We start from the raw sequence: 27,952 nt of genomic DNA, 5'->3' as shown, positions 1-27,952 counted from the left end.
TTGCACTCTACGATCGTTCTGGCTGTGACCAAATCAGCCGGAATGCGCCCGATAATCCGCCCGATTTTTTTTTCTTCCCCTTTTTCCCTTTTTCTCTTCTCCCATGAGCCAAGCGATGTTGAGCCTGCATCTCGCTCGGAGCTGCAGATGCCGGCCTGCAAATGAGCACGTGATTTAGCATTGGCAAGGCTCCGGGTTCGAGAGACGAGGAGATGGGGATGCAGGAGAGTGTTTGGAGAGTTGGAGTTGTTATTTGCAAGTGACATGTTGGTGTGTGCGTGGGGAGTGGCGACATTGTGGTTGGTGCACCGTAATACAAACCCGACGAACAGAGTTCAATTCCTGGCAATGGCTCGCATCAACGGCAAGCGATACCTGAACTGGTTCTGAACCCCCTCCCACTTACCCCCACCCCCAATCCCTTCTTAAAATCCGCACTTACCAGAGCGTGAAGTGTGTTCAAGCGACGCGACCGACGGGGGGGGGGGGGGGGAGGCATTCATCCAGCAGTGGCTTCACAAACGGCTGTGAATTATTATCTGTCGTCGATGCAGGTAGCTGTCTGCAAGGTGGTCTGGAGGACTGCTCCTCGACCACGCCGACATTTTCAATGGACGAGGTTGTCACGTGAACTCTCACGCTAGAGAAGCAAATGGGGTCTAAATTGTTGTGATGTTTTGTCGAGTTGGTGTATTTTTGGTTAACACGTGGAGCCCTTTGTGGCACAAATCTGCCCCCCAAAGTGCCATCGCATCATGAAGCAGTTTAAAACGATGATAATAATATCACGACGTTTCGATTGCAACACAAGCCATCGTGATTTGACGTTTTCGTGACTGCAGGGATCCATACTCTTTGGTTCTTTCAGTAAAGTCACGTAGGTATAAAATACACTTCAGCAATTTGTTTCTTGCTGTGGTTGTTTCCACCTGATGACGGGCACTTGTGTTGCGCCCGAAACGTCGTGATTTAATTTATTTTATACCTACGTGACTTTACCGAAAGAACCAAAGAGTATACAAGCAATCGTCTTCGACACAAGCAATCATCTTCGATTGCTTGTGTTGCGATCCATAGAATATGTATTCCTGCAGTCACGAAAGCTTTAAGTCGAGTTTAGAAGGAAATAATGAAGTTGTGTCTGTGAGATTCTTTTCACCGGTAATTTGCTTAATCTCCCCTCCCCCCCCCCCCCTCCGGTGCTGCTTACTTGTTTACCCGTTTCCGATATCCCCCCCACACGTTCCACGAGCCCCGTTGGAAAATCGTACAACGGATAGGTGCACGGCGGCGGTGGAGCTGCCGAATCCCAATGAGGTCCTCTTGCTACTCGCTGTTATTTCTGTTATATATATAAGCTCGCGCAAATGTCACTCATTGTTTCGAGTTGCGGTCACGTGGAGGAAGATTGCTGGGGTTTAAACAATGGCCACGTGTGTGGGGGACGTTCTCTTCCCCTGCGAGTGTGCCCCATCTCAGATCATTTTCCCGGCCTCAGTAACATGACCTCGGCTATTGGCTGATAACCTTGGCCCTGGGCCCAGGCCGAGATCGTACATATATATAAAATTAACATACAAAACATCTACACTTTTTTTCTGTTTTAGTTTTCTTACCAGCAACTGTAGAATGTCAACAAATGTCATCAAAAGAGCATTGCCGCCTGCTTCGCGAAACACCGCTGCCTTATTACAGCGTGTCAACAAAGGTGTTGTCTTATTTTACGGTTCTCATTTAACAACCGGTAGAACGGTGGCACAGCGGTTAGCGTGCTCGGCCATGAACCCGGCGATTCGAATTTGATTCCCGGCCACGGTTAACACCGGTCACGGACATCGTATCGGCCGGGGTTGAGTTGGTTTGTTAAACGGACGGTCCCGTGTTTTTTTAGCGATCGGCCCGGCCAATTTACGAGGGCGGGACCGGTGGTGCTGCGTGAGCACAGCGTCGACAACAAAAAAGACGGAGACATCGATATTGCATAGAGCGAGTGCAGGGTCCTCGAGGAATATTTGCACGGCTAACAAATGAGGTGTTTAACGGTCGTAAACGAAACGCTCGCAAATTATGAACAAAAAACGTGTGCAAATATTACATGATGAGGCGGCAGAAAAACGTAGGTACACGTGCGAGTTTGCTCAATATTTTAAGTTTTAATGGTGACATGAGCAATCGCGAATCGAGAAAGACGTTGCACACTGCCGTCCTAAGTAAGAGTAGCTCTTCATAATAACAGATGGTACCTTTTTCTTGACACCCTGCATCTGGCGAACCCTGAGAGGGGGTGGGGGGGGAGAGTTTGTCGAGGTTTGGTGGTAAGTACGCACGTGTCACGCTGTCCATCATGGTAGTTGAGGGGGTTTCGGCGACAATTGCAGGAAGTGGCCGGAGGGGACGGCAAGGAACCCGACAGTGGTACAGGTGCCACGCCTACCGTGTACCATTCGGAGCGTATGTCATTACCTGGTTTTAGCGATGGGCAGTGTTAATTACAAGTACGATTTTAAGTGTGTTCCAAGTGCGTTTTATCTTGTCGGCTGGCTCTGACTTTGATGCGGGGACCAGTGGTCTCCCAAGCAACCCCCAAAACTTTTTCGAGGACCGCCGGGCGGCAAAAAGTTTGTGTAGATGCTAAATAAATAGTTCATGCAATAATTCCCCGTGAGCCACTTTCCCCCAAGGCCTTGCGGGGCCCACCGATGAGTGGCCCGTGGTTACGAACCACCGGTATAGACACAATGCCTGGTTGCCACTATTGTTGTGTATTACTGAAATCTGAAATGTAAAAAAAAAGGTGATTGAATATTATGAAAGTACATTGCATAGCCTTGTTAAGAAACCTTGAAAATCTTGCCTTAAATTTGATGTGCGCGTATAATTCAAAAGCGTAACGTCTCGACTTTGTGATGAAACCGCTGCCGCAACTCTCATCGCTTTGCTGCCTGCGTGCGCGTGCTTGCAGGTGCTTGCAGGTGCGTGCGTGTGTGCGTGTGTGCGCGTGGTGTAACGTGTGCCGTACGGCAGTGCTTGATGCTGGCCTTCCTTCCGCAGGCCTTGCCGCCACCATAATTCTGCTGGCTACCCTGGTAACCACAATCACAGGGTTGTCCACCTCCGCCATTACGACCAACGGATTTGTGCGAGGAGGTAACGAGCCGGCGTTGGCCGCTGTGTTTCCTGTCGTCCACCATCCCCCCCCCCCCCTTACCAACCCCGTCGGTGTGCGAGAGCGTTTTGGGCGATCCTCTCTGATTCCGTCTCGCCGCTTGTCTTGTCTCTTTGTCTCGTTTTGTCCCTTCCATTGTTGCCGAGTGGATCCCTCCACTTTCCGCCGTGCCGAATCAGAGACGCCGATCGAACAAAACCGGTGCCGTCGTGTGCGTGCGTGCATGCGCGTGTGTGAGCGTGCGTGCGTGCGTGCGTGTGAGCGTGCTGATTTCCTCGAAAGACGCCGTGGTGCCGGTTTGGCCTCCGGAATCACATCGGTGACGCCAGGTGGGTAAAACCGTCCCTCTCCCTCCGCTGTCTTGCTCCGCGAGTAGCGACGACGAAGACCACCACGGCTGCCGTTCAGGACTGGCGGCGATCGTAAACCGCGTGGCTTGGCTCTCCCTCTCTCTCTCTCTCTCGTCGCGTCACCACGTCGGCAGGTGTTCTCGCCGGTGGCGATGGCGAGACGTGGCGTCCGCGTCGCCCGGCATGCTCTTACAGGGGAGCACTGCGTGACCCGTTAACCGTGCAGCGTAGGCGTCCGCCTGCTCGCTTACGCAGAGGACCAGCGCGGTAAGGGTTCCGGAAGAAGGCCGAGGCCTCGCTGTTCCAGGTCCGGAGAGGCAAGCGGCGAAGTAAGCACCATTTGCAGGAAGTAGCGTCGACGGCTGTGGTTGGCGCGGGGGCGATGGCACCACCGCCAGCCGCTGGGCGTGAGGTAGGTGAGGTGGGTGAGGTGGGTGAGCTAGGCGAGGCCCCGTAAAGCAGTGAGAGGGGCGCTGTTTCAGGTCTCGCCATGGTCATCATCATGATGAGCACGGTGGTGACGACCCTGACGTCCATCTCCATGTCGGCCATCTGCACCAACGGGAACATACGAGGAGGTAAGCATGACCGCTCGCTCGCTCGGGCCACGGCTACACACGCTCAGGGCGGGCCCCGCCACAGTCCCGTGGCCCTTCCGCGCGCTCCGCCACACCTGCACTCCTCCGGTAAACGAGGTCGGTCCTTCCCCCGGCACCCATCGTGACGCTTTCTCCCGCCGACAGTCAGCCGTGCTCTGCCGCGCGCCGTAACATTACGACACGAAGCCACTCAGTGTCTCAAACGGATTGTTCGGAACGCGTCATCGGTTTCGACGGCCCGTTGTCAGAGGCCGGTGGGTGCTGGGCCGCACCAGGGAAAACATTAAAATTGGGAAAGAAAGGAATTAATAACAATACTTACCGAGTCATTAAAAATATTGTAAACTACATACACCTCCGTTGCTCCCTCCCTTCCTTTGGACCACCCTAAATGATCAGACTTGGTCCCTTGGTCTATCCAAATAGTTTGCACGCCAAATTGGAAATTTCATTAGCGACGTATTCTTAATTTTTTTGAGTGAATTTGATTCCATGGCCCCTTTGTATTCCTCGTGAGTAACGGGGCCGTGCGCCGCGACGCCCGTTCACCAGACTCCCCTGGACGAGGCTGCACTGCACGGTCGGCTGTCGGCAGCCAAAGTGTTCCACCCAATGAGATCGCCTGCATGAGATTCTGCGGGTGTCGTGTGAACATTGTCATTTGTTGTTTTCAGTGTTTTCTTCTCTGTGCTTCTCTGTGTCGTGAGTAGGTTTTACATGTTTTTTGGGGGGGGGGGGTTTGGGTTGGGATGATGAGGGGGGGGTCTGGGTTGGCTGGGTGGCAAATTCCTAGCAATCAGATGCAGGTGGTGGGGTGGTTGGAGGAGGCACAAACAACGAACAGAAAACAAGAATCGGTTTGGAGTGGGGACTGTGGTTTCGGTGGATCCCCTCCTGGGCTCCTTCCGTGTTTTGAGCGAATCGGCCACCGCTGCGGCGGCTCAGCCGGCGAGCGTCTCGACTGTCGCCGCCGGACAGAGTTGACGGCGTAGGGGTTGGGTTTGCTCGGCGTGTCTCGCGCTGCGACCACGTCTCCGGCGTCGCTCGTTCCCTGCACCACCAAAGCGTCCGCGCAGCGGGTTGGGATTCGGGCAGTGATGACTCCGCGGGCGTGACGTCGAGACGCCGTGTGGAGGCTGGTGCGGGGCACGTTTAATCTGTAGAGAGGGTGAGAGAGCGAGAACGAGGCGGCCTGTCGTAGGCTCAATCGGCAATAAATAAATAAACAAACAGGCGGACGGGGAGCCCACAGCACAGAGGGCTGTGGGAAGGGAATTTCAGACTGGGGGCAGCTGAAGAGAATGAGCGACCCCCGAACTGAGAGAAGAGAGAATGCTGACTTGACTGGGGGACTTCGTCAGAAGGCCTCCGGTACTGGAGAGGAGAGTGCCTGGGGGAGAGGAGAGAGAGATGAGGGGAGCCGAGGTGGGAGAGTGCATGAAGAGGAGTGTGTGTATGTTGAACTTATTTTGCACCGTACGTAGCCAACCGTGCTAATCGGAGGTGCAGGGGATGCACAGCAAACCAAACACAAAAATCAGTTTTAAAGAAATGAGTTTTCAATGTAGATGTAAAAGTACAGTAGATAGAATGCAAGTGGATAGGCGAGTATGTTGGGTGGAGTAGAGTAAGATTGTAGAGGGTAGGTGAGTGCGCGTGGAGTAGAGCAAACGGAGAGGGGAGAGGGTGGGGAGTTGAGAGATAAGGGGGGGCGGGGGGGTGGGAGAGGTGTCACTCTTGACGCATACCGTTTCCTGTGGGAAATGTGCAGGGGTGGATCGTTCATGGGAGGAGTGACTCGTTCAGAGCCCCCCCCCACCCCCATCATCGCTTTATTGCTCGCTGGGAAGAAGCAGTCCCAGTTAAAGTATGAAAATCATTAACTATCGTCCACCTTTGCCCTCTAAAACAACGCTGGAGAGATAATATTTAATCCATTTGGTCAGGGTTCACGCCGGATGCTCGCGACGGGCAGAACACACGGAAGCGCGCGGCTCGCGCGGCTCGTGACGTCCGCGTGCCCCAGCGTCGTCTTCAAATGCCGGCCGCGTGCCTGGCCTCGCTGCTCGGTTTGGCTCGAGTTCTCATTTCTTACACAAATCGGCAGGTGGCTAACTCTCCAAGTAACGCCGATTTTTTTTACTTAGATATTTTTTTACACGGCGCTTATTCGCATGTGTTCGCAGCCCTTTACGTACAAAAAACCTAAACCTGACCAAACCGTGGATGGGTTGGTAGGAGAAAATAAATGTGTTAAGGAGGCGGCGTGAAATTTGACTGCAGTTGAATTTAATTGCAGTTCATAAAATCAACGACTCATTCAACTCCTGACGCATACATTTATTTAACTAGGTAAGAATATCAATACGGATTTACAGAGACCCTTTTACAATTGGATGAGACAAAAATTGAGACCAGACATCTCGCTTTCAAGGGGAGATCTGGATATGAATAAGTACAGCGGTAAACAAATACGCTAAAAATGAAAATTGGCTTAGAAGTAATTCTTGTAAAAATTCCAGACTTTTTATTATTATTATATTCACTGCCAGAGTTGAGTTGTTCGTGTCGTTTTGGATTAAGGCAGAACAATAACACTAATACATGAAATGAACGACTGACTTGGCCAACAATAATTAAAGGGGCCTTAGCCCAGGGTCACCGCTGCCAGCTTTGCCCATGACTTATGGTCAACGACGCGTGCTTTTTGCTCGTCGCTGCATTTTTGCTTTTGGACCCAAAATATCGCAGCAACACTCTAATGAAGCTTAATACGAGAGCGGCTCTCCGGGGGATTTGGCGCACAGCCGCGCCAAACCTCAGCCTGGCCACGAACAAATAAGTTCTGTTTTTTCTGTTGTTTGCTCGCGAAACGCCGTTTCTCCAGAAGATGTCTGCGGCCCGTGGCGATGGGGGGGGGTTACCCGAGTGTGAATAAATAAAAATTCTCTTGGCCTAGACGAAGACTACGGTCGGTCAAGATGGGCGATGTAAACTTTGCCGATGGCTTTAATAGAAATGTGCGTTCAGAGTATTTGGCTGCTATACATTTCCACATGAGAAGCCACTTCGTTGAGCTGTCATTTGTGGCTAGGTCACTTTTTAAAGAGAGCTTTATAGCTCAGTGAGCCTTACCTGGTAAAATATAAAATAGTTTAGTTTTTAATTTAGTAATAGTTTAGGCAGTGTTAGGCATGAGCAAACAAAGCCAAAGGGTAGGATCCCTTGCAGCTGAAGGGGCCCTGGAATCATGGGTTTAGCTGTATCATTCCACAGTGTTAGGTGGAAATGTATCGTACTCTAAGCAATAGGGACATGCGCAAAAAGGTAGAAGTCCACATTTACGGCCATTGCCGAAACATTCACCATCCATGTCACCGGCGCTGCGGTTTGTTGAGACCTCATCGCTGCGCAGCACAGGGAGTCCATTTGAATTTTTTTGGCAGCACGAGCCGTTGCAAGATGACTCGACCAACCTTTGCCCTCATGGCGCAGCTGTGCAAAAAAAAAATTGTCTGCTGAAAGAAAGTTTTTCCAACTGCATGGTTCGGTTGCCGTAGAAACAAATGAGCGATCGGGCAATGGGTCCGTTGAATTTGGCCTGCGCACGTGGTCTGTGCTGTGACCTGCCCTGAGCTGCTCCCGCCGAGGTCGCACGCAAAGCGATTAGCGTGTGGACAGACGTCGAGATAATTGGACAACGGATCGACGACACGCTCTCTCCCTCCTTTGCACGTGCATAATTGATGTGCTTCCCGCGCATTTGTGCTGCAGGTGCTGACAGCCACTGCCGGGCACGTGTGTTCACGGGTGTGGGGTCACATGGGTTCACGTGGGTCATGTCGCGGAGGGGGGGTGAGATTCCACGCACGACCTTTGACCTGCGGGGGTGTGGGCGGAGGTTTCTCTTGGCGTCACAGCCATCCTCTCGAGACGCGTTCTCGGGTTGCGCCGCGTGTTGTTCGCCGTGATGTCCCAAGTTTCTCTCCATGTGCCCGGGAGCTTCTTGAGGAATATTTCGCTTTTTTGTTGGGCATCGTACCGAACAACAACAACAACACGCGGTGCAACGTGAAAGGACGTCGGAGTGCTGTGTAAGCACAGCCGCGGAAAGCTTGCGCGCTTGCAGGGCGAAGCCTCTGGGAAACGCGGAGGCCGCTCCGCCCTGCGTTGTGCCCAGAGTGCCCAGGTTAGCGTAGATCGCATGCCGATATTCACGGAGCAGCTACTTCCCGCACAGGTCAATCAGGAATGATGTAAATAGATATTTAGATAAATAATTTTCGTTTTGTTCGATGGTGAGGCTCTTTCCATTCCAGAAGGTTTGTCCTCCTCCTCCCCAGAACTAAAAACTTACGATTTATTGTTTGATGACCATCGGAAAGATGTCTGGCTGGCGTGGAAGAGCAGGCCAACATATGCTCCAGAGGGGCTCTCTGGAGCGCTTTCTACAAGAGGCTCTTCTACCAGCAGTGGCAATGAGCAAGCATTTGAAGGGCTGCTCCTCTGCATTATTCAATTATTCGAGGCATGCCGAATGCCTTCACATCAACACTGCCTGACCCCTGAGCGACTCTCACAGTGACCCCTGTACTGACCCCCATGTGACCTCCACGTGACCCCTCCTGCCACGACCTCTGTTTGACCCCTGCCGTGCTGACCCCGTTGTGCGACACCGACGTTACCCCTGCCGTGCTGACCCCACGTGTAACTCCCACTTGACGACTGCCATGACCCCCGCTCGACCCCTCCACGTAAACCCCCTCCGCTGATCCCCTATCGTGACCCCCATGTGACCCCCTGCTGTGCTGACCTCCACGTGATTCCTCCTGTGATGACCTCTGTTTGACCCTTGCTGTGCTGATCCCTTGCGTGACCCCCACGTGACCCCTGCCATGGCGACCCCCCCCCCTCCCGTGCGTGATGTGACACCTATGTGCAGGTGGTGCGTACTACCTGATCTCGCGGAGCCTGGGTCCCGAGTTTGGCGGCTCCATCGGCCTCATCTTCGCGTTTGCCAATGCGGTCGCCGTGGCGATGTACGTGGTGGGCTTTGCTGAGACGCTGCGAGACATCCTCAAGGTGAGTTCCCCCACCTGCTCCCCGTCGCCGCCGCCGCCGCCAAATTTCCAAATCGCATTCAGATTGAGAAAAACAAGGAAGTGAAATCGCGCGCACCTTCGGATTCTCGCCAGGTTTTTGTTTTCACTCGGTAGTTTTGTAAACGGAGACGCTTTTGATTACATTTTTCTCACGTTTGTACGTCGCGTACTTGGCTGCTATGAATTTCCACATGATAAGCCGCTTTGTCGTGTTATCATTTGTGGTCAGGTTACTTGTGAAAAAAAGAGCTCATTAGTTTGAGTAGTTTTAACGGCTCAACAATTATACTGAAATGTAATTTGTGTTGGATCATCTCCGGACGGACGCACGGACAGAGTCGATGCATTTAGGCTTTCAGCGTTGGCAAGGAAGCGCAAATGAAACCCTAAAAAAACACCCGGTGGTGCCGAGGCCTCGAATGAGGAGTTTCGGCAGATGGCCTCGCATTGGAGTGCTGGCCGCAGTGCAAATTGAGAATATCTCTTCAATCAAACGATCGTAAATATCCCTGTAATCGAATTGCTGTGGCAAGTGTGTTGGGGGGTAAATGAGCATGCGGTCACGCCTTCACTGGAAAATCCAATCCTTTGCTCGCAGCGCTCTTTGCTTCGATCGCAATCGGCTCCTTCCCTATGTTCGCGCCGCGACTGCTGCCCTCGCGACAAGTCTGTCGTCCCACGGAGCAACATCAACAACGCGAGCTATCCGCTACTGGATGAAGGTCCCTGCCCCCCCCCCTCCACCTGGCTCATCTAATCCGCGTTTCCCTCCCTTGGCTGCAACTCCGTCGTTAGTCTTGACCATCGGCCGTCGTCCCTTCTGGTCGTGCCGTGTCTTGCCCCAAGCACCTCCTTACTTTTCTTAACAGTCAAAACGATGTCTTTATGCTACGCTGGTTTAAAAAAAAAATCAATCCATGTGCTCCACGTCGTTGTGTCTCGGTGTAATTCCAAGCGGGCATCTCTCAATGCTTTTCAGCTCTTGTCCCAATTTCTTTGTTTCTTTGTCAACGTCCCATTGTTTTGATCCATACGTCAAAGCAGGTAACAGTGTAAATCAATTCCGTGCAATTCTCTTATCAACTGATGGATACATTTTTTTAAGTTTTATTTTACCAGGTAAGGCCCACTGAGCTATATACCTCGTTTTCAAAAGCGACCTGGCCACAAATGACAGCTCAACGAAGTGGCTTATCAATTTATAGTAGCAACCAAATACCCTAAACGCATGTTGTTGATTCTAAATGTGGAGGGAAAAATCGGAGGGCCCGGAGAGAAATCCACGCGACAACAGGCAGACCATGCAAACTCCAAATATACAGCAGTCGTCAGGGTCGGGATCGAACTCACGACCTCCTGTGTACGGAGGCGCCGGGTGCTTCAACGCGCCGCTCCGTGTGGGGGTCGGTGAAGGCGGGAGGGGGGCAGGAACGGTTCTGACGACGTCAGGCGGCTCCTCTCTCCCCAAATTGCCCCCTTTACGTATGTATGTGTGTACAGTACGAATGTATGTTGAACTTGTGTCAATCGCATTGCATTAAACTTTGTTTATCCGTGGCACACCACGGGAAGGGTGAGTCCGTTGCCGTTCAGGGGCTGATAGGCGTGGGGGTAGGATCAGCAGGAAAGAGGGAAGGGATGCTGGGGCGGAAGTCCCCAAGACGGACAAATGAGGGCGCGGCTCAAGATGTACATATGTATGTTGAAATTCTTTCGCACAGCGCGTAGCCAACCGTGCTAATCGGCGGTGCGGGGGAGGAGCGACAAACTAACCAGCAGCGGCGTGGCTTTTATCAGTCGGCGCGCCGAAGATTGATTGCACAAAACGGCAGCTGCGCGACGTGATCGGAGCGCCACGCGGCGTAATTCGGAGGTGTAAAATTGCGCCGCATTATGCCCGGGGATGCGTTGTAGCGCTGCAGCCGGAACCCTGTCCCGAGGGCATGTTCAGCTGTCGCGTAAGGGACTCAGGGAAAAAAAATGGAATTGAGGTTCGGGGGAATGACATTTTTCTATTGAACGCTCCCCAATGAAGGATGAAAGCGTTTACGCATTATTAGCGCTGTCATCCATAGGTATGTAACGTGGCGGTAACGGTAACTATCGCCGTGAAAGCAAACGTTAGCGTATCGCTGTGTTTCTCTTGGGAGTTGCGTGCTTGAAATCCGGCCAACTTGAGCGTAGGGTTGCCCAAAACTTGACGAATAAAGGGTCACCGTGTCCTTCACCTGAGAGCCGGTCACTCGCAACGGTCGACGCCTCCAAAAGGTTATGGTTGTGCTGTACTTCTAGTCTCTTGTGCCTATGCTCCCCCGCCTTCACTTACCCAATGCGCACCTGACCGGCATTGACTGACGTTTGAAAACACAAAACCGACGCGGGGGCCTATTTTTAAATACGAAATCGAGTTTTTGCCCCGACAGCCACCCGCCGTCGGGCTCACCATTGCGCCGCTAATTAAAATACTCCGAAGACGAACGTGGTGCATGATCCAATGTGGCGTGCGTGAATTTACCAAAACTTTCTCTCCTCTGTTTGGAACGAAACGGGTAACAATCCGCCGCCGCCGCACCTGTGGCTTTCTTCCCGAATTGTTTTGCAGGAAAACAACGCGCTGATGATCGACGAGACGAACGACATCCGCATCATCGGCATCATCACCATCATCTTGCTCTTAGGAATATCGGTGGCCGGCATGGAATGGGAGGCCAAGGTAACCATTTTTTTTTAATCGGTGGAAATGTTTTGACTTATTTGTTGGCTATTTTAATCTGTTTGGCCAGGATGGTCCTCGCTGTGTCCAAGACTCGTTTTGTAAGAAGATGTGGGGGGGGGTCCTGGTTTGTGATGTTGTGACCAAATTTTCTGGCCAGCTTGGTGAAGTATGGGCATCTCCCCCCCCCCCTCCCCCGCGATGATAGTGCAGCTGGAAACTCAGTGCGGCAGTCTCGGCAGAGGTCTTCATCCAACGGTGGATTGACCATAGCTGATTACAAACCCAGCGATCAAGGGGTAGCAATTTTATTCCGTAATAAAGCCTAAATATTTTCATGAGAAAAAAATGAGCCTTTGACCAAATTGCCCCGAATCCCCCCTCACTCATCAGAGCTCCGACGCTAAGCAGGCATGAGCCTGGATGGTGCTTGGATGGGAAATCTCCACACATGACAGGTGTCTATATAGGCTCTAGACTTCAGAGGACGCAGGACAGCATAGCCCATTCTTCTACTACGCTTCTATGCTCGTCGCCTTCACTAACCCGCACTGACGAGTGCGGTGAGCTAAATCTGGTCAAACAACCCCTGGGGAGGCCCTCATATCGAAGTAATGGATGCCGCGTGATGGAAGGTTTCTTCATCGCTGCTGTGGGGGTGGGGGTGCAGGGGGCGGTCTCTGTGAATGGCGCTCATTGAGGCTCTCGCTTCGTGATTTCATCACCTGCGTGAAGCCTCGTGGGTGATGCCTCAACAACAACCCTGGAGCGGGGCGCGACGCCCGTGGTGCCGGCCAGGAAGCGTGACCGGTCACGAGCCGACCGCCATGACCCAATCGCGGGCGGGGACGCTCGCCTTGGCGACCGCTCCTCCGACGCGTTTTTTTCAGGTGGCGCCGCCGCACGTTGTCTCGCCACGATGCCCGACGTTTCGCCCCACGTGCCGGGAACGGCTTCTCCACGAACCGAGTTGGCGTCACGCCGGTACGACGCGCGCCGAACGACGATCGCGCGGTAATGCCGGGCGCTAATCCGCACACGCGTGCGCGTGACCGCTTGTCACCGCAGGCTCAGATCGTCCTCCTGGTCATCCTGCTGCTGGCCATCGCCAACTTCCTCATTGGCACCTTCATCCCCCCGACTGAGGAAAAGAAGAGCAGAGGATATTTTGGCTACCAAGGTGAGCGTCGAGAGGTCGTCGCATTTACCACCAGCGACGTAGCGACGCACGTAGGTCAACTCGTCGATTTAAAAATCGACTCTGGCCGTGCACGCGTCCAAACGTTGGGCGTAGGATCTGACATGGTTACGAATTGTGTACGGGTTTGTGAAGGGGAAGCGGTGGAACAGCGATTGGCGCGCTGCGCTGTGAAACCCTGGCCGGCTGAGTTCGATTTCGGCCACGGCTACGTTTGAGCCGGTCCTGCCGCATTGGCCAGAATGGTGACATAATGGTCAAACGGCCACCAGTGACCAACATGGTGTGGGTAGGGAAGGCCTTCACCTGTATTAGGGTTTCACTGAATATCCACGTGGGAAAGTGAAGTTTCAGTTTATTTGGATCACACCTATCTTCTTGATTTGTGACGTTCGGTGTAAAAGTCAGCAGCCGAGTGCCACCCGGGTCTGTTCCGTAATCTCTCCAGGTTTCTCGGGGATCCTCTCTTCCTGTCTACGGCCATGCCTCTACTATGACTCCTGCGTTAACTGTCGCGCGTTTTTCAACTATGTTGACCAACTGGTACATTTTGCAGTGGCTTTGGTTTTTAAAAGGCAAATGAATAAGACCAGGAAGCTTGACTTTGAAAGTAACAAAGTTCAATTTTGAATGGCACCCCAGGCTGCAGATAATTACGTTTTGAATTATCGATGGCTCATATGATCCCACAGCCAAGAGACGTGCGACATTCTCTCCGCATTGTACAATGTCGCTATTCTTGGATTCGTTTGCGATGCTTAATTGTGTCAGTCGCACTGCATAAAACTGTGTTTACCCGTGGCACACCATGGGAATGGTGAGTGGTCGAGTCCGTTGCCATCCACGGGCAGGTAGGTGGGGGGTAGGATCATCAGGAAATTCGGAAGGGATGCCAGGATGGAAGCCCCTAAGACAGACAGAGAGGAGGGCACAGCTCAAGATGTACGAATGTATGTTGAACTTCTTTCGCACCGTACGCAGCCAACCGTGCTAATTGCAGGTTCGGGGGAAGGACAACAAACTAAACACAAAAAGAAGTTGTAAAGAAATGAGTTTTCAATCTCGATTTGAAAGTGCATAGCTCCAGTGGCTTCCTAATATCGGAAGGAAGGGCGCATCTGAAAGCGGTCGATACAGTTGACCGTCGTTGTTCGATGGTGAGCCAAAAGCCTCTGCTGCGAGGATGGCCGAAGTTTTCGTGATGGGCCATGCCCCCTGACGAGAACAGCAAAGGTATTGTGGCTCATTTGTGGCAAGCACTTTGTGTGTAATGAGCGCGATCGAAACGAGCGACCAGAAGTGAGCTGTGCGGAGGAGCGGTGTCTACTTTCACTGCGGGCGGAGAGAGGGGAAGCATTCAGAATGTGGGAGGCCACACACAAGTCTTGAGCTGATTTATTTCAAGAGACTTGTAAGGAGAATCATTCGCACCTGGTTGTTGTCTGCGTCCTTATTTGGGAAGACTTTTCAAAGACAGAATTTTGTTCGTGCAAAGCACGCATATCACTCGACGGGATGGCTTCTTTGTTCAGGAAGCACACGGATGCTCGAAATGTGTCTGTGATTGTGTTACGTCGGCAATTCGCAATGGCATTTGGCGATAGCACATAGAGGTCTGATCGGCCCCAATGAACGAGTGAATGAATGGCGTTAGTTTATACAGTGAAGCTATTCGTGTGCCGATGAGATCAGGAGATTAAAATTTAAATGTTTACAGGTTACGGCGAGTGCGTGGAACAGATGGGTGCCGTGCTTGTCTGGAATGGTTTCAAAACTGAGGGGGGTGGAAGCTATCGACGCAGCGTAAATAATTTAACGGGGAGCGGTGGCGCAGTGGTAAGCATACCCACTGCCCACGGCTAATGTCGGTGGACGGGTGAAATCTGAACCGGTTGCGGCACGTGCCCCCCCCCGCCTCCAACAACCCATGTTGACCAAAGTGGTGAAGTATGTTCACAACAACTACGACGACCGACAACACTGTGGAGAAGAGAGGGACCTTCATTCAGCAATACATTGCCACAGACGTGTAACTTATTTTTAAATTAAAATTTAATCCCGTAAATTCGTTGGATATGATTGCGGGCGTTTCGGAGTCCGGTGTAAAACGATCCACTTTTTTTTTTATAATTCGTCGGAAAGTATTGCGGACCTTGGTTGGTGGCGGCTCTATTTTTCCCGACTGGTAAAACAGATGTCAGGTGATTTCCCCCCCTCCAGCCGCCTTCCCCCATGGCCTCGTTTCCACCGGGTAAAGCTCGGCTCTCAATTTAAATGCCCCCTCGCCTCTTTGCGCCGCAAAATAAACGAGCGATGTGGCCACAGCAGCAGCAACAACAAAAAACTCCGTAAGAACACCATCGTGTGATCGGCGATGTTTCGGGCAATCGGCCCTTCGTATGGCGTCGTTGGTTTTGTCCGGGTATTTCCAGTTTCCTCCCACCGTGAAGCCAAACAACAACAGCAGCAGCAATGTCATTTAATTAAAGCTGCTTGCATCACGTTCCGAAAGAGGCTGCGCTATGCTTGGATGTTAACCACTTCTGCCTTTTCATGCATAGTGACCTGAGAAAGATGCTAGCATTACCCATCCACATATGGATTAGAGGATCCATTGCTGTATCCATCTTGGGGGCCCACACTACTGCAACACCCGGTGTTCCCAGGCAGTCTGCAATTAACGCACTAACCATGCTCAATGCGGCTCGGCTTCTGACATCCGTTGAGATTTGGCTCTCTCGTGGTAGTAAGCCGGAAGTGAATTGAGGGCCTTGTGGCGTTGCACGAAGATAGGAGGCGGAGCCCTGTAGCAGCAACTCTTGTAAGGCCTCAATGGCCCCAGAAGGCAGCAGCGGTGCCTGAGATGGGTTTTTTTTTTTACCTTACCTCACTTCTCTTGGGGAATCGACGGGTCGTTGACCGCCCTGGGCGACCGGTTTTTCGCAACCGATTTACGACTCCTCTGGAGCTCTCCGACAGCGCTGGCCATTGTGTGTGCCGAGGGTCGCGGGGCCCAAGCGGCCGCCCGGTGGCGGCCGGCAGTGGCCGTGGGACCGGGCCGACGAGCGCGGGGGGGGGGGGCGCTCCTTTTGGGCGTTCCGTAGCCGGGAGGGACCGCCACCGGCCCTGCGCTATTTCTATTTGCTTCTCTTGCTGTGCTTTATTTTATATTTGTTTTGCTTTTGTCACTTTGGTGCCCCCCCCCCCCCCCGGGTGACTCTTGCAAATGAGACTTTTGTCCAAGCCTCTTGAGGTCTCACCCCCGGGTTGCACGAAATCAACTTGAACTTTAACCGTTATAGGCACACAAATGGTAAAGGTGGAGCCCTGCGATTGCTTGCCCATGCCACCGTTTGGCCAAAGGGCCTCCGCTAAAGGGGGACATCTCGAGGGTATTTTAGGCCTACGCTTTGATGCTGGACAGACGTCTTGCAAGAAGGGGGGGCCATACCCACACTTTACCCCACCACCACACGCAACCTACCCGATTTGACTAATTGTGGTGCAGGTGGACGGACAGAGGTGGTGGCGGAGATTTAAGAAACTCGCCCCCATTGTATGAACTGCTATCGCCGGGAGATGGAATCGAACTGGCGACCCTCTGGATTGGAGGTCCGGCGCACGGCAACCGTTACACTGAGGCAGCGTCCATAGGCTTGGCGCCACCTTCTCTTCCCATTGGACGGTAACAGCCCCTGTGGCGTTACTACACAGAGACCAGGGCTTTGTGTGGTGCGTTCCAAATTTGCGGGACTCGCAAATTGCTCGTGTTGGAGAAACGCACGTCGCAATCGTCATCCCGCCACCCCCCCCCGAGAATCGACCGCAGACCGCGCCTGTGAACTCTTCAGCCTCGGTGACGAAAGCCTTGCGCTGTGTAAGTTGGGCGCGAATAGCAGGCGTACTCGTGAGTTGTATGTTGATGACGGTGACTGCACGCACCCGCATTGACCGTAGGCTCGTGTGTTCGTTTTTCCTTGCAGCGAAAATTTTTTCGGAGAATATGGGACCCGATTTCCAAAACGGAGAAACCTTCTTCTCGGTGTTTGCCATCTTCTTCCCGGCGGCAACCGGTATCCTGGCGGGGGCCAACATCTCCGGGGACCTCGCCGTGAGCTCCTGCGTGCACACGCATCATCCTCTTCACGATCCTCATCATCGTCGTGTCCATCATCATCACGATCCTCCTCTTATTCATCATCATGATCCTCATCAGGTTCATCATCATCCTCATTATCTTCATCATTATCCTCATCAGCCATAACCTCCTGGATGAAGTCGTCCTCCAGCCGTGGCCGTTACTCACGGTCCCACGATACAACGATCCTTCTAATTCCCGCTTTCCCCGCTCCATCTCCGCGGGGTGACGTAGACTCCGAGGTGTTTCCTTATTTGGCTGCCACTCCGTCATCCGTCTTGACCACGCAGCGATCAACCGTTGTAGCCATGACGCGTCCCGCCCCCAGACTTCATTCGAGCCGATGTCCACAAGAGGAACACACGGGTCAGAAATGCGCCCAATGCATGCATTTGAATTGTGGGTGTACGAAACAACCGCGTGTGCAATCAATGGAAGTTCTATGCAAACGCATCTTCGGGTTTAACGATGCGAACGAGAGACGCGTGGCAAACAGCGCGGAATGAACAAGCTGCTAAACGCCCACCCCCTTGTGCCGCGGTGGCTAGAAGATGTTAACTACCTCACCTGGTATACAGGAAGGTCGTGGGTTCGATCCCAACCCTGACACCTGTTGTATCTTTGGAGTTTGCATGTTCTCCCCGCGGTCGTGTGGATTTTTCTCCGGGTCCTCCGGTTTTTCCCTCCCACATTTGAGAAACGTGCGTTTAGAGTATTTGGCTGCTATAAATATGCACGCGATAAGCCGCTTCCTTGAGCTGTCATTTGTGGCCCGGTTGCTTTTGATAAAGAGCCACATAGCTCAATGGTAAAATAGAAAATAGTTTAGGTGTTAGTTTTAAGGCATTTCAAACCCAACTGCGTAAGTTTCACAACCGTCATGAATGGGAATGACTTTGAGGAACGACCTCCGTGCCCCACCCCCCCACCCACTTCTTCCCCTATCTTTCGCCCCCCCCCCCACACATTTTCCCCTGTCATCGGAACGTCGAAATCAAGAGACTGTGAACAATTGGTGAATGTGCCGCCAACTTTCCCCTTCCCCCCCCCCCCATGCCCCGCCCACCACTGCGCTCTGCACCCACAGGACCCCCAGGCAGCCATCCCGCGCGGCACGATGCTGGCCATCCTCATCACCACCATCACGTACCTCGGCGTCGCCATGAGCACAGGTGAGAGCCGCCTGTGGAACGCCGGCCGCCTCATGCCGGGCAAGCGGGGGGCGAGGAAGCGTTCTCTCGTCAGCCATGGGCGCCGCGCTGGCGGCATGTTAACTACCTCGCCTGCTATACAGGAGGTCGAGGGTTCGATCCCGACCCCGCCGCCTGTTGTGTATTTGGAGTTTCCGTGTCCCTCTCCACCCCGTGGTCGTGTGGATTTTTCTCCGGGTCCTCCCGTTTTTTCCCTCCACGTTTAGAATCAACATCACGCGTTTTACAGTATTTGGCTGCTATAGATTTCCACGTGATGACTAAGACACTTCGTTGAGCTGTCATTTGTGGCCAGGTCGCTGCTGAAAAAGAGTTATAAATCTGAGTGGGCCTTACCAGGTAAAATAAAAAAAATATTTAGTTGTATTGGGGTGAGGGTGTGGGTGATGGTGGGGGGGGGGCTTGCCACAGCTCCCTCTATGATAATCTTTCTCGCTCTCTCTGTGTGCCACCTCCTTTCTCAAAGACGTCGGTGATCTTGGCCTTCCTTGCCCTTACCTCTGGCCGTGATATTTACTCAACAACTTTAGATGCTCCTCCCCGGTGGCATTCGGTTGCTCAAATTGCTTGTGTAACTTAATTTGCGGTTTTCTCCGGCTTCTTGTGATGCTGATGATGTTCCCGATCAAACCATAATATGGCATTTGTTCTCATCCATGCGACCCAATTAAACCATCTACTCCACCCTTTCCCAACATGTCCTTTGAAGTCTACTCTCACCATTCTTATCTCCTGAGATTTACACTGTCTTTCGCCGTATCCATCTCCTTTATAATATGCCTCAAGTTCCTCTTGTTGAGTGTCCTGCAGCAATTATTTTAACTTCTAACGCGGCGCCGTAACACTGCTCGCTCGCTCTTTCCCGGAGAGAGGGAGCGACTCAAACGCACGAGGAACCACAAGAGGAGTGGGAAGGGCAGCAGCGAGGCAGTGAGCCAGCACCATAATCACTCCCAAAGCTCTGCGGCCCTCTATGTATGAAGGTGTTATTGGAACTGGAAAAAAAACTAATATAAAATAACTTTATCGGTACCGAGGCTCCCACAAGGCCATTTGGCAGGGCGTGTGGCACAGTTTGACGCCAGCTAATGTAGTGCGGTCGTGTCGCTACAGTTCTTTGCGGTTAGTATAATGTCTTTAAAAACAACGGCGCTATGCCACGTGAGCTACGCCTTTACCTTCACCAGGTAGGTCTCCCGGCAACGGCGCGAGAGCGAGGTTCGTTTTTGCAAGGTTCGTTACAAACCCGTCCTCCCGTTGACTGCCCTTGCGCCACCGAGTCTGATGAAGCACTCCGCTGATCCCTCAGAATGGCCACCTCGCGTTCCCACCGCTGATTTGCAGGGGGTGGGAGGGGGTCGGTGAAAGGCCGCTTAATGAGACCAGCGGGCAGGGCGGCTGGCACCCACGCGAGTTATTGAAAATGCCCAGAGCCTGATGCCGGAGCGGTTGTCAAGGGCCACTGGGAGGTTTTGTTTTTAAAGGACGAAGTTCCTGCCAGGCCGTAGCCCCGGCAGCGGACGGTGATAATGGATGGTGGCGGCACACTCGCGGCCCGCGTGGGCGCAGCGACGAGATGATTTAAAGTCTCTGGGCTGCGTTGTTTGTTTAGGCCTGGGTCGGGTACGTGGCGAGATTGTTAAGGGAGCATTCTAGCCATTGGCGGTTGTGCGTCTGTGTAGTATTTAGGCTGCTGTCAATGTGGTCATTAGAATTGTTAGTGCAGTCATTTCACTGGTGTGTCGTCAAGCTGTTGGATAGTGTTCAGGGTATAGTCTCTGGGCTGTTGGAGCTGTTATGTTAGGCTGCTGTGTCAATGTTAGGCTGTTGTCTCACCTATCCAGCTGATGTCCGTGTCAGATATCTTGCTCGGTTGAGCATGGGCAGGCAATCTCATCTGTTGGCATAAATTCCACATTCCTATGGCAGGGGCAGGTGTGCACATAGGTCAGCCACAATCATTCACCCATTCGGGTGACGGCAGTTTAGGAACGCTCCACAAAACTATGATCACCAAGGAGGAGCATCATAATTCCATGCCCTCCTGGTGGCGAGTAATTCACCGAGTAGTAGTGAGTGAGTCTGGTCGTTGGTTGAGTCGGGCGGTAGTGGTGAGCTCGTTTGGTTGGCAGCACCGATGTTGGGCTGGGAGAGGTGTTGTTGTGTGTTTGTTGTTCTGCCAGTAGCTGAGTTGTGTTTGTGTCGGTTCCTTATAAAGGTCAGGCATGACCTCGCGGGGGGAGGTTAATGACGCGCGAGAGAAGAATTGCGAGGGCGCGGCGTCCGTTTATCGTCACCCAGCGCGTTCGTTTTTTCACGCGGGCGGTGTTTGACGTCACGCCTGGATTTTACGTTTGAGGTTTTATTATCTCGTTTATTTCCTGTGCATTGACTAACAGCGGTGGTAAACGCATCGCCATGCTCGCAAGCAAGGGATCGCTTAAAAAAAACGCATGGTGGGGTTGGGGGAGGGGGGTGTTGCCTCGCTCTCGTATTTGTTTTCGGGTTGCCACCGGTGCTGACGTTTGGCTGCTGCGTGCGCCTGGGAGCTTCTTCAGCAGCTGAATTTGGGACCGCGTCGTGCCGAGTGACGTGCCGGTGCAACCCAAACGCGGGTTTACGAAGCTCGACAGCGCCGCCGCGAAAGACCCACGCTTGGCAAGCGGCGTCGCTTCTTCCCAAGCACACTCCTCGAGCTGGCGAGTGAGCGAGCGAGCAACGTGCTGCAAGTGTAGCAAGCCGATTTTATTTCTTTATAAAAATTTTGAAAGAAGTTTTTTTCAACCAGTGCATCCATCTGTCCCGCTGCGACATTAGGATTGGAAACAGGCGGGGAGCGTTGACGGAAGAAAATGGAACGAGAGTGGAAGAGTGCTTAAAGGAGCATATGGAGAGGTTGCACGCTCGGAGGTGCAGACCGAGAGGCAAAAAGAGGAGGGCGTGGAATAGAGAACGTCGCGTTGACTGCCACCTGTTAGGAAAAGTAAATTGATCCTTGGCAGGACGACGCCGCGAGACTAGGCGTTGGCCGGCGGTCGAGACGGCAAGCGGAACGGCAGGCACGAGAGAGGATGTCTCGCCGTGCAGATGGAGCGACGAAAATGGGCCCGTTGTGCGGGAGCTGCTACCGTCGGTGGATCGTTGCATCGTGCGCCACCCCTCCCACGCAAAACCGTGGGAGGGGTGCCGTGTGATGGGCGTCGGACAGGCATTCGTGCACTGGTAGATAGATGGTGGTTGATGGTGATGACGAGGATTAGGAATCTTGTGGATTTCGGCGAAGTGTCCGTTAGAGCGCCGTCAGTTCGAGAGCCGTTTCTGCACTGGCGTTTTGGATGGGTTAAAAACCACACAACGTTTCCCGCTTTTGTCGCCCGTTCTCGTACAGGAGCGCACCTGCTTTATGGCCATGTCAAACCTGCCTTCGTGATGGGGAATTTGGCTCTCTCGCCACAATTGATTAAAATTGTTTTTATAACACCCGGTCAACCTGACTCGCGCACCCCCATGGTAAATCGAGGATTTTCTCCGTCGTCGTGTGCCGTGACTTTCACCCCCCCCCCCGCCCAACTTTCCTCCCCACCCACCCCCCCCTCAAAAAACACAAGGCACCTCGTTAATCGGCACACTTTAATCTTTACTGTTTGTGTGCTAACGGCGATCGCAAGTGTTTATTGGAGGCAATCGAAACTGTTCCTTGCCGACGCCGGCAAACGTGTTCACCGGTTAACTTGTCAGATCACCAGCGCTCAGCTGTGCCCCCCCCCTCCCCCCTACGTTTTAGGGGCCTTTTACGCGGCACTTCCAAAACGTGGCCTGCTGCATGTGTGCGTGTTAGGCATGCGTATGTGTGTGCTTGCTTGCGTGCGGCTGTGCGTTCAACTAAGGCAGTCGAACATTCAGTCAAACATTCATAGTCAGGTCGGCCAATCTGTGAACTCGGTAAAGCTGTAAAGTACACACGAAATAAATTATTATGTTCAAGTATTCCTCCATCTTGTGTTCCTAAATGATCTCAGTCTTCCGTAGTTGGTCACTTGTTCGTTCTGTCTTGTCAGTGTGGCCCTCTGGCGTTTGCTGGGCAGTCATCAGAGTCATTATGGTGCTTGACATTGTCTGTTCGCTCGTTATAAGTCGATTCAAATAATAATTAAAAAGGAATCTCACAAAAAAAGCTAACACGGGGCGGATGTGCGCTTGCTGCGGTCGTGGGTTCAAATGCCACTGCCTGCCCCCTAGCACGGCTTGTAAAAAGCGATGAGTATCTTGGCCGGCCTGCAGATGGCTCATAAACGTTACCTTTTAACCGGAGTTCACGCGCGTCGGACGTGTCAACTTTGCGGCGCGCTGGTACGCACGCAAACCAATGCGCGCGAACCAATGTGCGCATCAAGAATGGCTCGCTAGGAACTGGGCATGCGGCGATGCACATCGGTCGATTGAAATGGATTTTTACACTCGTGATCTGACTCGTCGATTTGGTACGCGTGTTAAGAATTTTTTATTAAAAATGTATGTAAGTGATCGCATACAAAAAATACGTGACCATGCTAGAAAAAAAAAATCGGAGAAATAATACACACAAGATCATAAAAATTAGACCATAAGAATTGTCGTTTGTGGTATTTTCCGACGTTGTTTCTGGTGCGCTATCGACATTTGCGTCGTGAGACAATGAACCCATTGGGATATCTCGGGGAGCAGCGTTTCCTCCGCGCGTGTCTGAGAAAGGCACCGTGCAAGACATTTTTCAGGGATTTCCTTCTGAAAAAAAACCTTCAATCGGAATATTTATCTTTACACAGCAGGGGGCATACTTTGCTACACTCTTCTATAAGGTTTTGCCTGCTTGTCACAGGACAATGAAACCAGGAATTTTAATCCTCGGTGCTCGAATGGAGTAATATATATAAATAAATTGCTCTGTGTGTATGCACTTATTGGCAGCGACTGGGCAGAGAGACTGCACTTGAGCCCGGTTTAGCGTTTACGAGCTTGTAAACACATTAGCGGGGAAGAGGCCTGAAAGGTTTTTTTTCTTCCCCCCCCCCTTCTAAAGTTGGGCACACAAAGTGTATTTGTCTGTGAGCTCCCGTTACTGGGAAAAAGGTCATTAGTGTTGTTCATACATTTTACCCGACGCAGTTTCACGGTGTTTTTGTGGCCGAGTTAGGAATTGATGATGTCGCGTTTCACGTGGCAATTAATTTGTTTTCATGTAATTTCCAAGTCTTCCTCGGAGGCTGAACATCACAGCTTCCCAAACAAATCTTGTTTGGCAGTTTTCAGATTTCTGGCCATCGGGTTTGGCCTCCTTTTAAGCTTTTTCACTTTTGCTTACAATTTTCTTCACGCTGTCATACGCGGTAGGGCTCCTCCTGCCCGCTGCTGTTATTACGTGGGGGAGTAAACATCGCAGATGCTGATATTCCCCGTCTCTGTCGGACCCAGCTTGATTCTGTGGAGAGGGCACGGAATTCACGCGTGGAGAAAGAGACTTTGCGGTTATTCCAAATATGGGTGCGAGATATTAACTACCTTGCCTGGTATGCAGGAGTTCGTGGTTTCGATCCCGACCCTTGTGGCCTGCATATTTGGAATTTGCATGTCTCTCTCCCCGTTATAGTAATAGGTTTTACCCTTTTAACTGGCACAAAAACTGATACCTTTATTCACGGCATCATGTTTGCAATAACCACAACACAAGCAGTCAAAATGCAAACAAAAGAGACAACTCTGAGAATAATATGCACTGTCCTTGAATTTGATTGATCCACACCCGAGACGGCTTTTCTTAGAGCCTAGTCTCCACTTGTGTTGGACCAGAAGACGCCAAAAGGCGTACAACTCAAAAACAGCGCAATACCAGAGTATTGAGGGCTCACCCCGGTTTTACCCTCCACATTCAGAAACACGCATTTGGAGTATTTCGCTGATGCTATAAATTTCCACGTGATAAGCCACTTTGTTGAGCTATCATTTGTGGCCGGGTCACCTCTGAAAACGAGCTATACAGCTCGGTGGGCCTTACCTGGTAAAATAAAAAATTGTTTAGTTTCAAATCTCGCGCTTTTATTCTCTGTGTCGGCCTTCGTCAATGGTGGGCTCCCCCACCCCTCTTTGTTGCCACGCACCTGGGCCCCTCTCCCACCTGTGGGCTCCGACCATAGGGTTGCCACCTGTCCTGTTTTTCCCAGGATCGGCCTCGTAATTTGAGGAGGCGGCATCTGCGGGGGGGGGGGGGGGGGGGAAATCTTCCATTTAAAAGCGCCGTGTCTTTTTTTGCCTGTTGCATAATGATCGTAACAACATTACACCACTCAAGATACATTTATATATGTATGTCTGCCGCCTCCCTGTGAGCATGTCTTCCTTACATGATACCTCCCCGGGTTTTTGTTTACCACGAAAGGTGGCAACTGTTCTCCGGTGCAGTTGTGCACCCGCCTGCATGCTTTCAAGAGCTTCTGCCACGGCTCGCCCTGCCCCCCCCCCCTCGTCCCCCGTTCCCCGTTCTGGTTGTGCGCAGGCTTGCAAAAGAGCACGTAAATTAATCAGAAGGGGAATTAAGTTTTCCCTGGCTATAAATGATGATCCTGCCTTGACGACAGGCCGTGTCCGAGCGTGTCGCGGATTTCGCTTGAGTCGCGACCGCAGAACGACCCTCGCGGTTTGCAGCGGCACCTTGCGCTCGCCCGCTCGCTCCTCGATCATTTGGCTCTGGCCTGGGTAGGGGGCGCGCGCAGCGTTCGTTACGAAGAGGCCTGGCAATTTCAATAACCCGGCGCAGCTGTGCAAACTTTTTCCGAATTTCGAGGCCGCCCTGCGAAGCATCACTGACGGACCAACGGCCGCACTGGGCCACTCCGGTGAATGGATGGGGGCCGTTGCCGCATGTTCAAGTTAATCGAATTTCGAGGCAGGATCCGCCGAAGGGTCGTCCGGCCCTTCGGCAGATGGGTTGTTTCGGCGCTATTTTACCCCCCTGCCTCCCCCACTTTATTTTGTTTCAGCATCAATTTAAGAAGACCTTCTTTGGTTCTTTCGGTAAAGTCACGTAGAATGAGAATAAAATAATAAATTGATAAAATAAAATAACGCAAGAAAATTATCACGACGTTTCGGCCACAACACAAGCGGCCTTCATCAGGTGAAGGGGACGAGACTGTCTGGAGGACAGCGCTGGAGCAGACAGTCTCGTCCCTTCACCTGATGAAGGCTGCTTGTGTTGTGGCCGAAACGTCGTGAGAATTTTATTGTGTTATTTTATTTTATCAATTTATTATTTTATTCTCATTCTACGTGACTTTACAGAAAGAACCAAAGAAGATGAATCCTTGCAGTCACGAAAGCTTTAAATCGAAATTTAAGAAGACCTCTTGCACTCCAGAGTGCCATTTACAAATTCAGCTGCTGTGTAGCCTTAACAAACTGTTGGGGCAAGTGCTGTTAGCGAGCACTTAATGAAGGCCGGCACGGCACACGAGGGGGTGGGTGGCCAGCACCACACCCGACCAAAATTTGTCTCCCTAGTGGTGATGTTTACGCATCATATTTGAGGCTGAGTCTACCTAGAGGAGGCCCAGCACCAGTGCAGATAATAGCCGCTGGTGTTGGCCACGAGCGGGAATCGAACTGTTTGCCGAGTTCGTAGCGCAGGGCGCTAGCCACTGCACTACCGCTCCCCCGTTGTGTTTAACAGCAACGCACTCGTTGGCTGGGTGCTGCCAGGAGGCCCCAGTTCACGGAGCCATTACTGCTGAGATTATCTTTTGATTGAAGTCATCGGTTTCCATTTTCTGATTTATTGCCGAAAGGAAGCAAACGCCTCCCAGCGGAACATTAGCGATGGAATCGGGTTATCAGCGATGGTGCCGGGGCTGCAGCGAAACCAAGCAAAAGCGTAGAGCCCCAGTGAGCAGAGGGGGCCCTGGATTCATTAAAAAAAGAGGCGATTCAAACGTCGCGTTGAATTTAAATTCTAATTTACGCAGAAATATGAACATGAATAGCCGATTTAATCTCTCATCCCTATGTTGCCTGGAGCTCTTCTCTCGTCTAACTCCATCTCTGTTTCTTGTCTTTATCTCTCTCAATTCTCTACATCTGTCTCATGAGTGTCTCCTCTCTCCTCTTATGAGAGCTCAAGCTTCGGGCCACATTCCCGCCACCTCGCTATGTTGAGATCGCTTGCCCACTTCCCTTCTCTCTGAGCTTCTAAATCTGAAGGACGAGGGGCACCGAAAAAGCGATTTCCGATATTGGGGGGGGGGGCGGGGGGGGCGTTGGTCCAGCGCCACCAAACGTGGGTCACGGCACCCGAACGACGACGCTAACCTCCGCCATCCGATCCCCGATCCGATGTCTCCCCCCCCCCTCCCCGGCCCCGTGTCCCCGTCTCATGCGGCGCGTCCCGCAGGCTCGGTGGCGGTGCGCCACGCCACGGGCCGCATCAACGACTCGCTGGCGCTGAGCGGCTCTGCCACCAACTGCTCGGGCGCGGCGTGCGACTTGGGCTACGACTTCTCCTTCTGCAGGGAGCACGAGTGCAATTACGGCCTCATCGACAACGTGCAGGTGCGGCGCACCCGGGCACGTACGCACGCCCCTGCGTGTGTACATAGGGCGAACGCAGCGGTGTCCCGCGATTACCACGCGTCGCCCGCGACCTGCCCACCGCGCTACTCTCCGCGGTAATCGCACGGTGCTGCTGCACCCATACGCACTTACCCATGTACGCGTAGGTAAAGTGCGTATCCCTGTAACAGAACCGCCGTCGGCCGTGAGCGGGAATCGAACTCGGGTCGCCGGATTCACGGCGCAGCGCCGCTGGCCGCCGCAATCCCGCTCCCCATCCACGCACGCACGTACACATTTTGCGTACGCGTACACGCACGCACTCTCGCAGCCGTGTTCTTGAAGCGCCGGGGTCATTTGTGGTAAAGGAGGAAGGGAAGGGGATGCTGGGGCGAGTTAATCGCTCGCAGTCGTTACCGTTAATCGTTGTGTTGGTACGCCTCGCAGCGGGGATCGTTGAACATTTTTCAAAAATCTCTCTGTGGTCGTCGGTAATCCCCTTAGTGTGAGCATAGCCACTGGCTGGAGTTTAGTGAGTTTCCATTTCTTTAAAAAAATCTGCAAGCTGAATAATCAAATTTCACACCCGCGTGCGTTGCCCCGTGCTGCCGCATGCCAAATCCCAACCCAAAGGGCAGGGATTTGGAAAAGCGCAGCTCTTAAGCTGGAATAACTTTGTTTTTTGTACCTTTGTTCTCAATATAACGAGGTTAAGGTCTAGAGGTTTGGCCGTTGATTTCTCTGCGTCTCGCCATCTCTTCCCTTCCTTTCTGCCAGATCCAAAAGTTGACACCTGACCCTCAGTGACCACCGTTTTCATCGCCACCGTGGTCTGGATTTAGATTTATTTTTTGCCTTCCCTCCTTGATTCCCAACCTCTGAGTGGCACTCCAATGCC

General features: G+C 52.4%; 1 protein-coding gene across 6 annotated transcripts in view; it reads left to right on the top strand.

Annotated features, from left to right (window-relative positions):
- LOC116950729 (solute carrier family 12 member 1) overlaps positions 1 to 27,952 on the top strand; it is a 135,807-nt gene that overhangs the window by 72,076 nt on the left and 35,779 nt on the right. For 5 of the 6 annotated variants that reach the window (XM_076072996.1, XM_076072995.1, XM_032968744.2 and 2 more), the window contains 7 exons: positions 3,052 to 3,147; positions 9,058 to 9,197; positions 11,820 to 11,930; positions 12,999 to 13,110; positions 17,112 to 17,239; positions 18,354 to 18,438; positions 26,897 to 27,054. In XM_076072996.1, the coding sequence (XP_075929111.1) occupies positions 3,052 to 3,147; positions 9,058 to 9,197; positions 11,820 to 11,930; positions 12,999 to 13,110; positions 17,112 to 17,239; positions 18,354 to 18,438; positions 26,897 to 27,054 (830 nt within the window). Of the gene's footprint in view, positions 1 to 3,051; positions 3,148 to 3,998; positions 4,095 to 9,057; positions 9,198 to 11,819; positions 11,931 to 12,998; positions 13,111 to 17,111; positions 17,240 to 18,353; positions 18,439 to 26,896; positions 27,055 to 27,952 lie in introns of all 6 variants that reach the window. The other variant, XM_032968742.2, reaches the window with a different exon arrangement.

This window comes from Petromyzon marinus, chromosome 40 (assembly GCF_048934315.1).
Source record: "Petromyzon marinus isolate PM22_M1 ecotype Great Lakes invasive population chromosome 40, UKy_Petmar_22M1.pri1.0, whole genome shotgun sequence".
Taxonomy (NCBI): Eukaryota; Metazoa; Chordata; class Hyperoartia; order Petromyzontiformes; family Petromyzontidae; genus Petromyzon; species Petromyzon marinus.
Note: the sequence above shows the minus strand (reverse complement) of the source record. Positions and strands in the feature narration are given on the sequence as shown.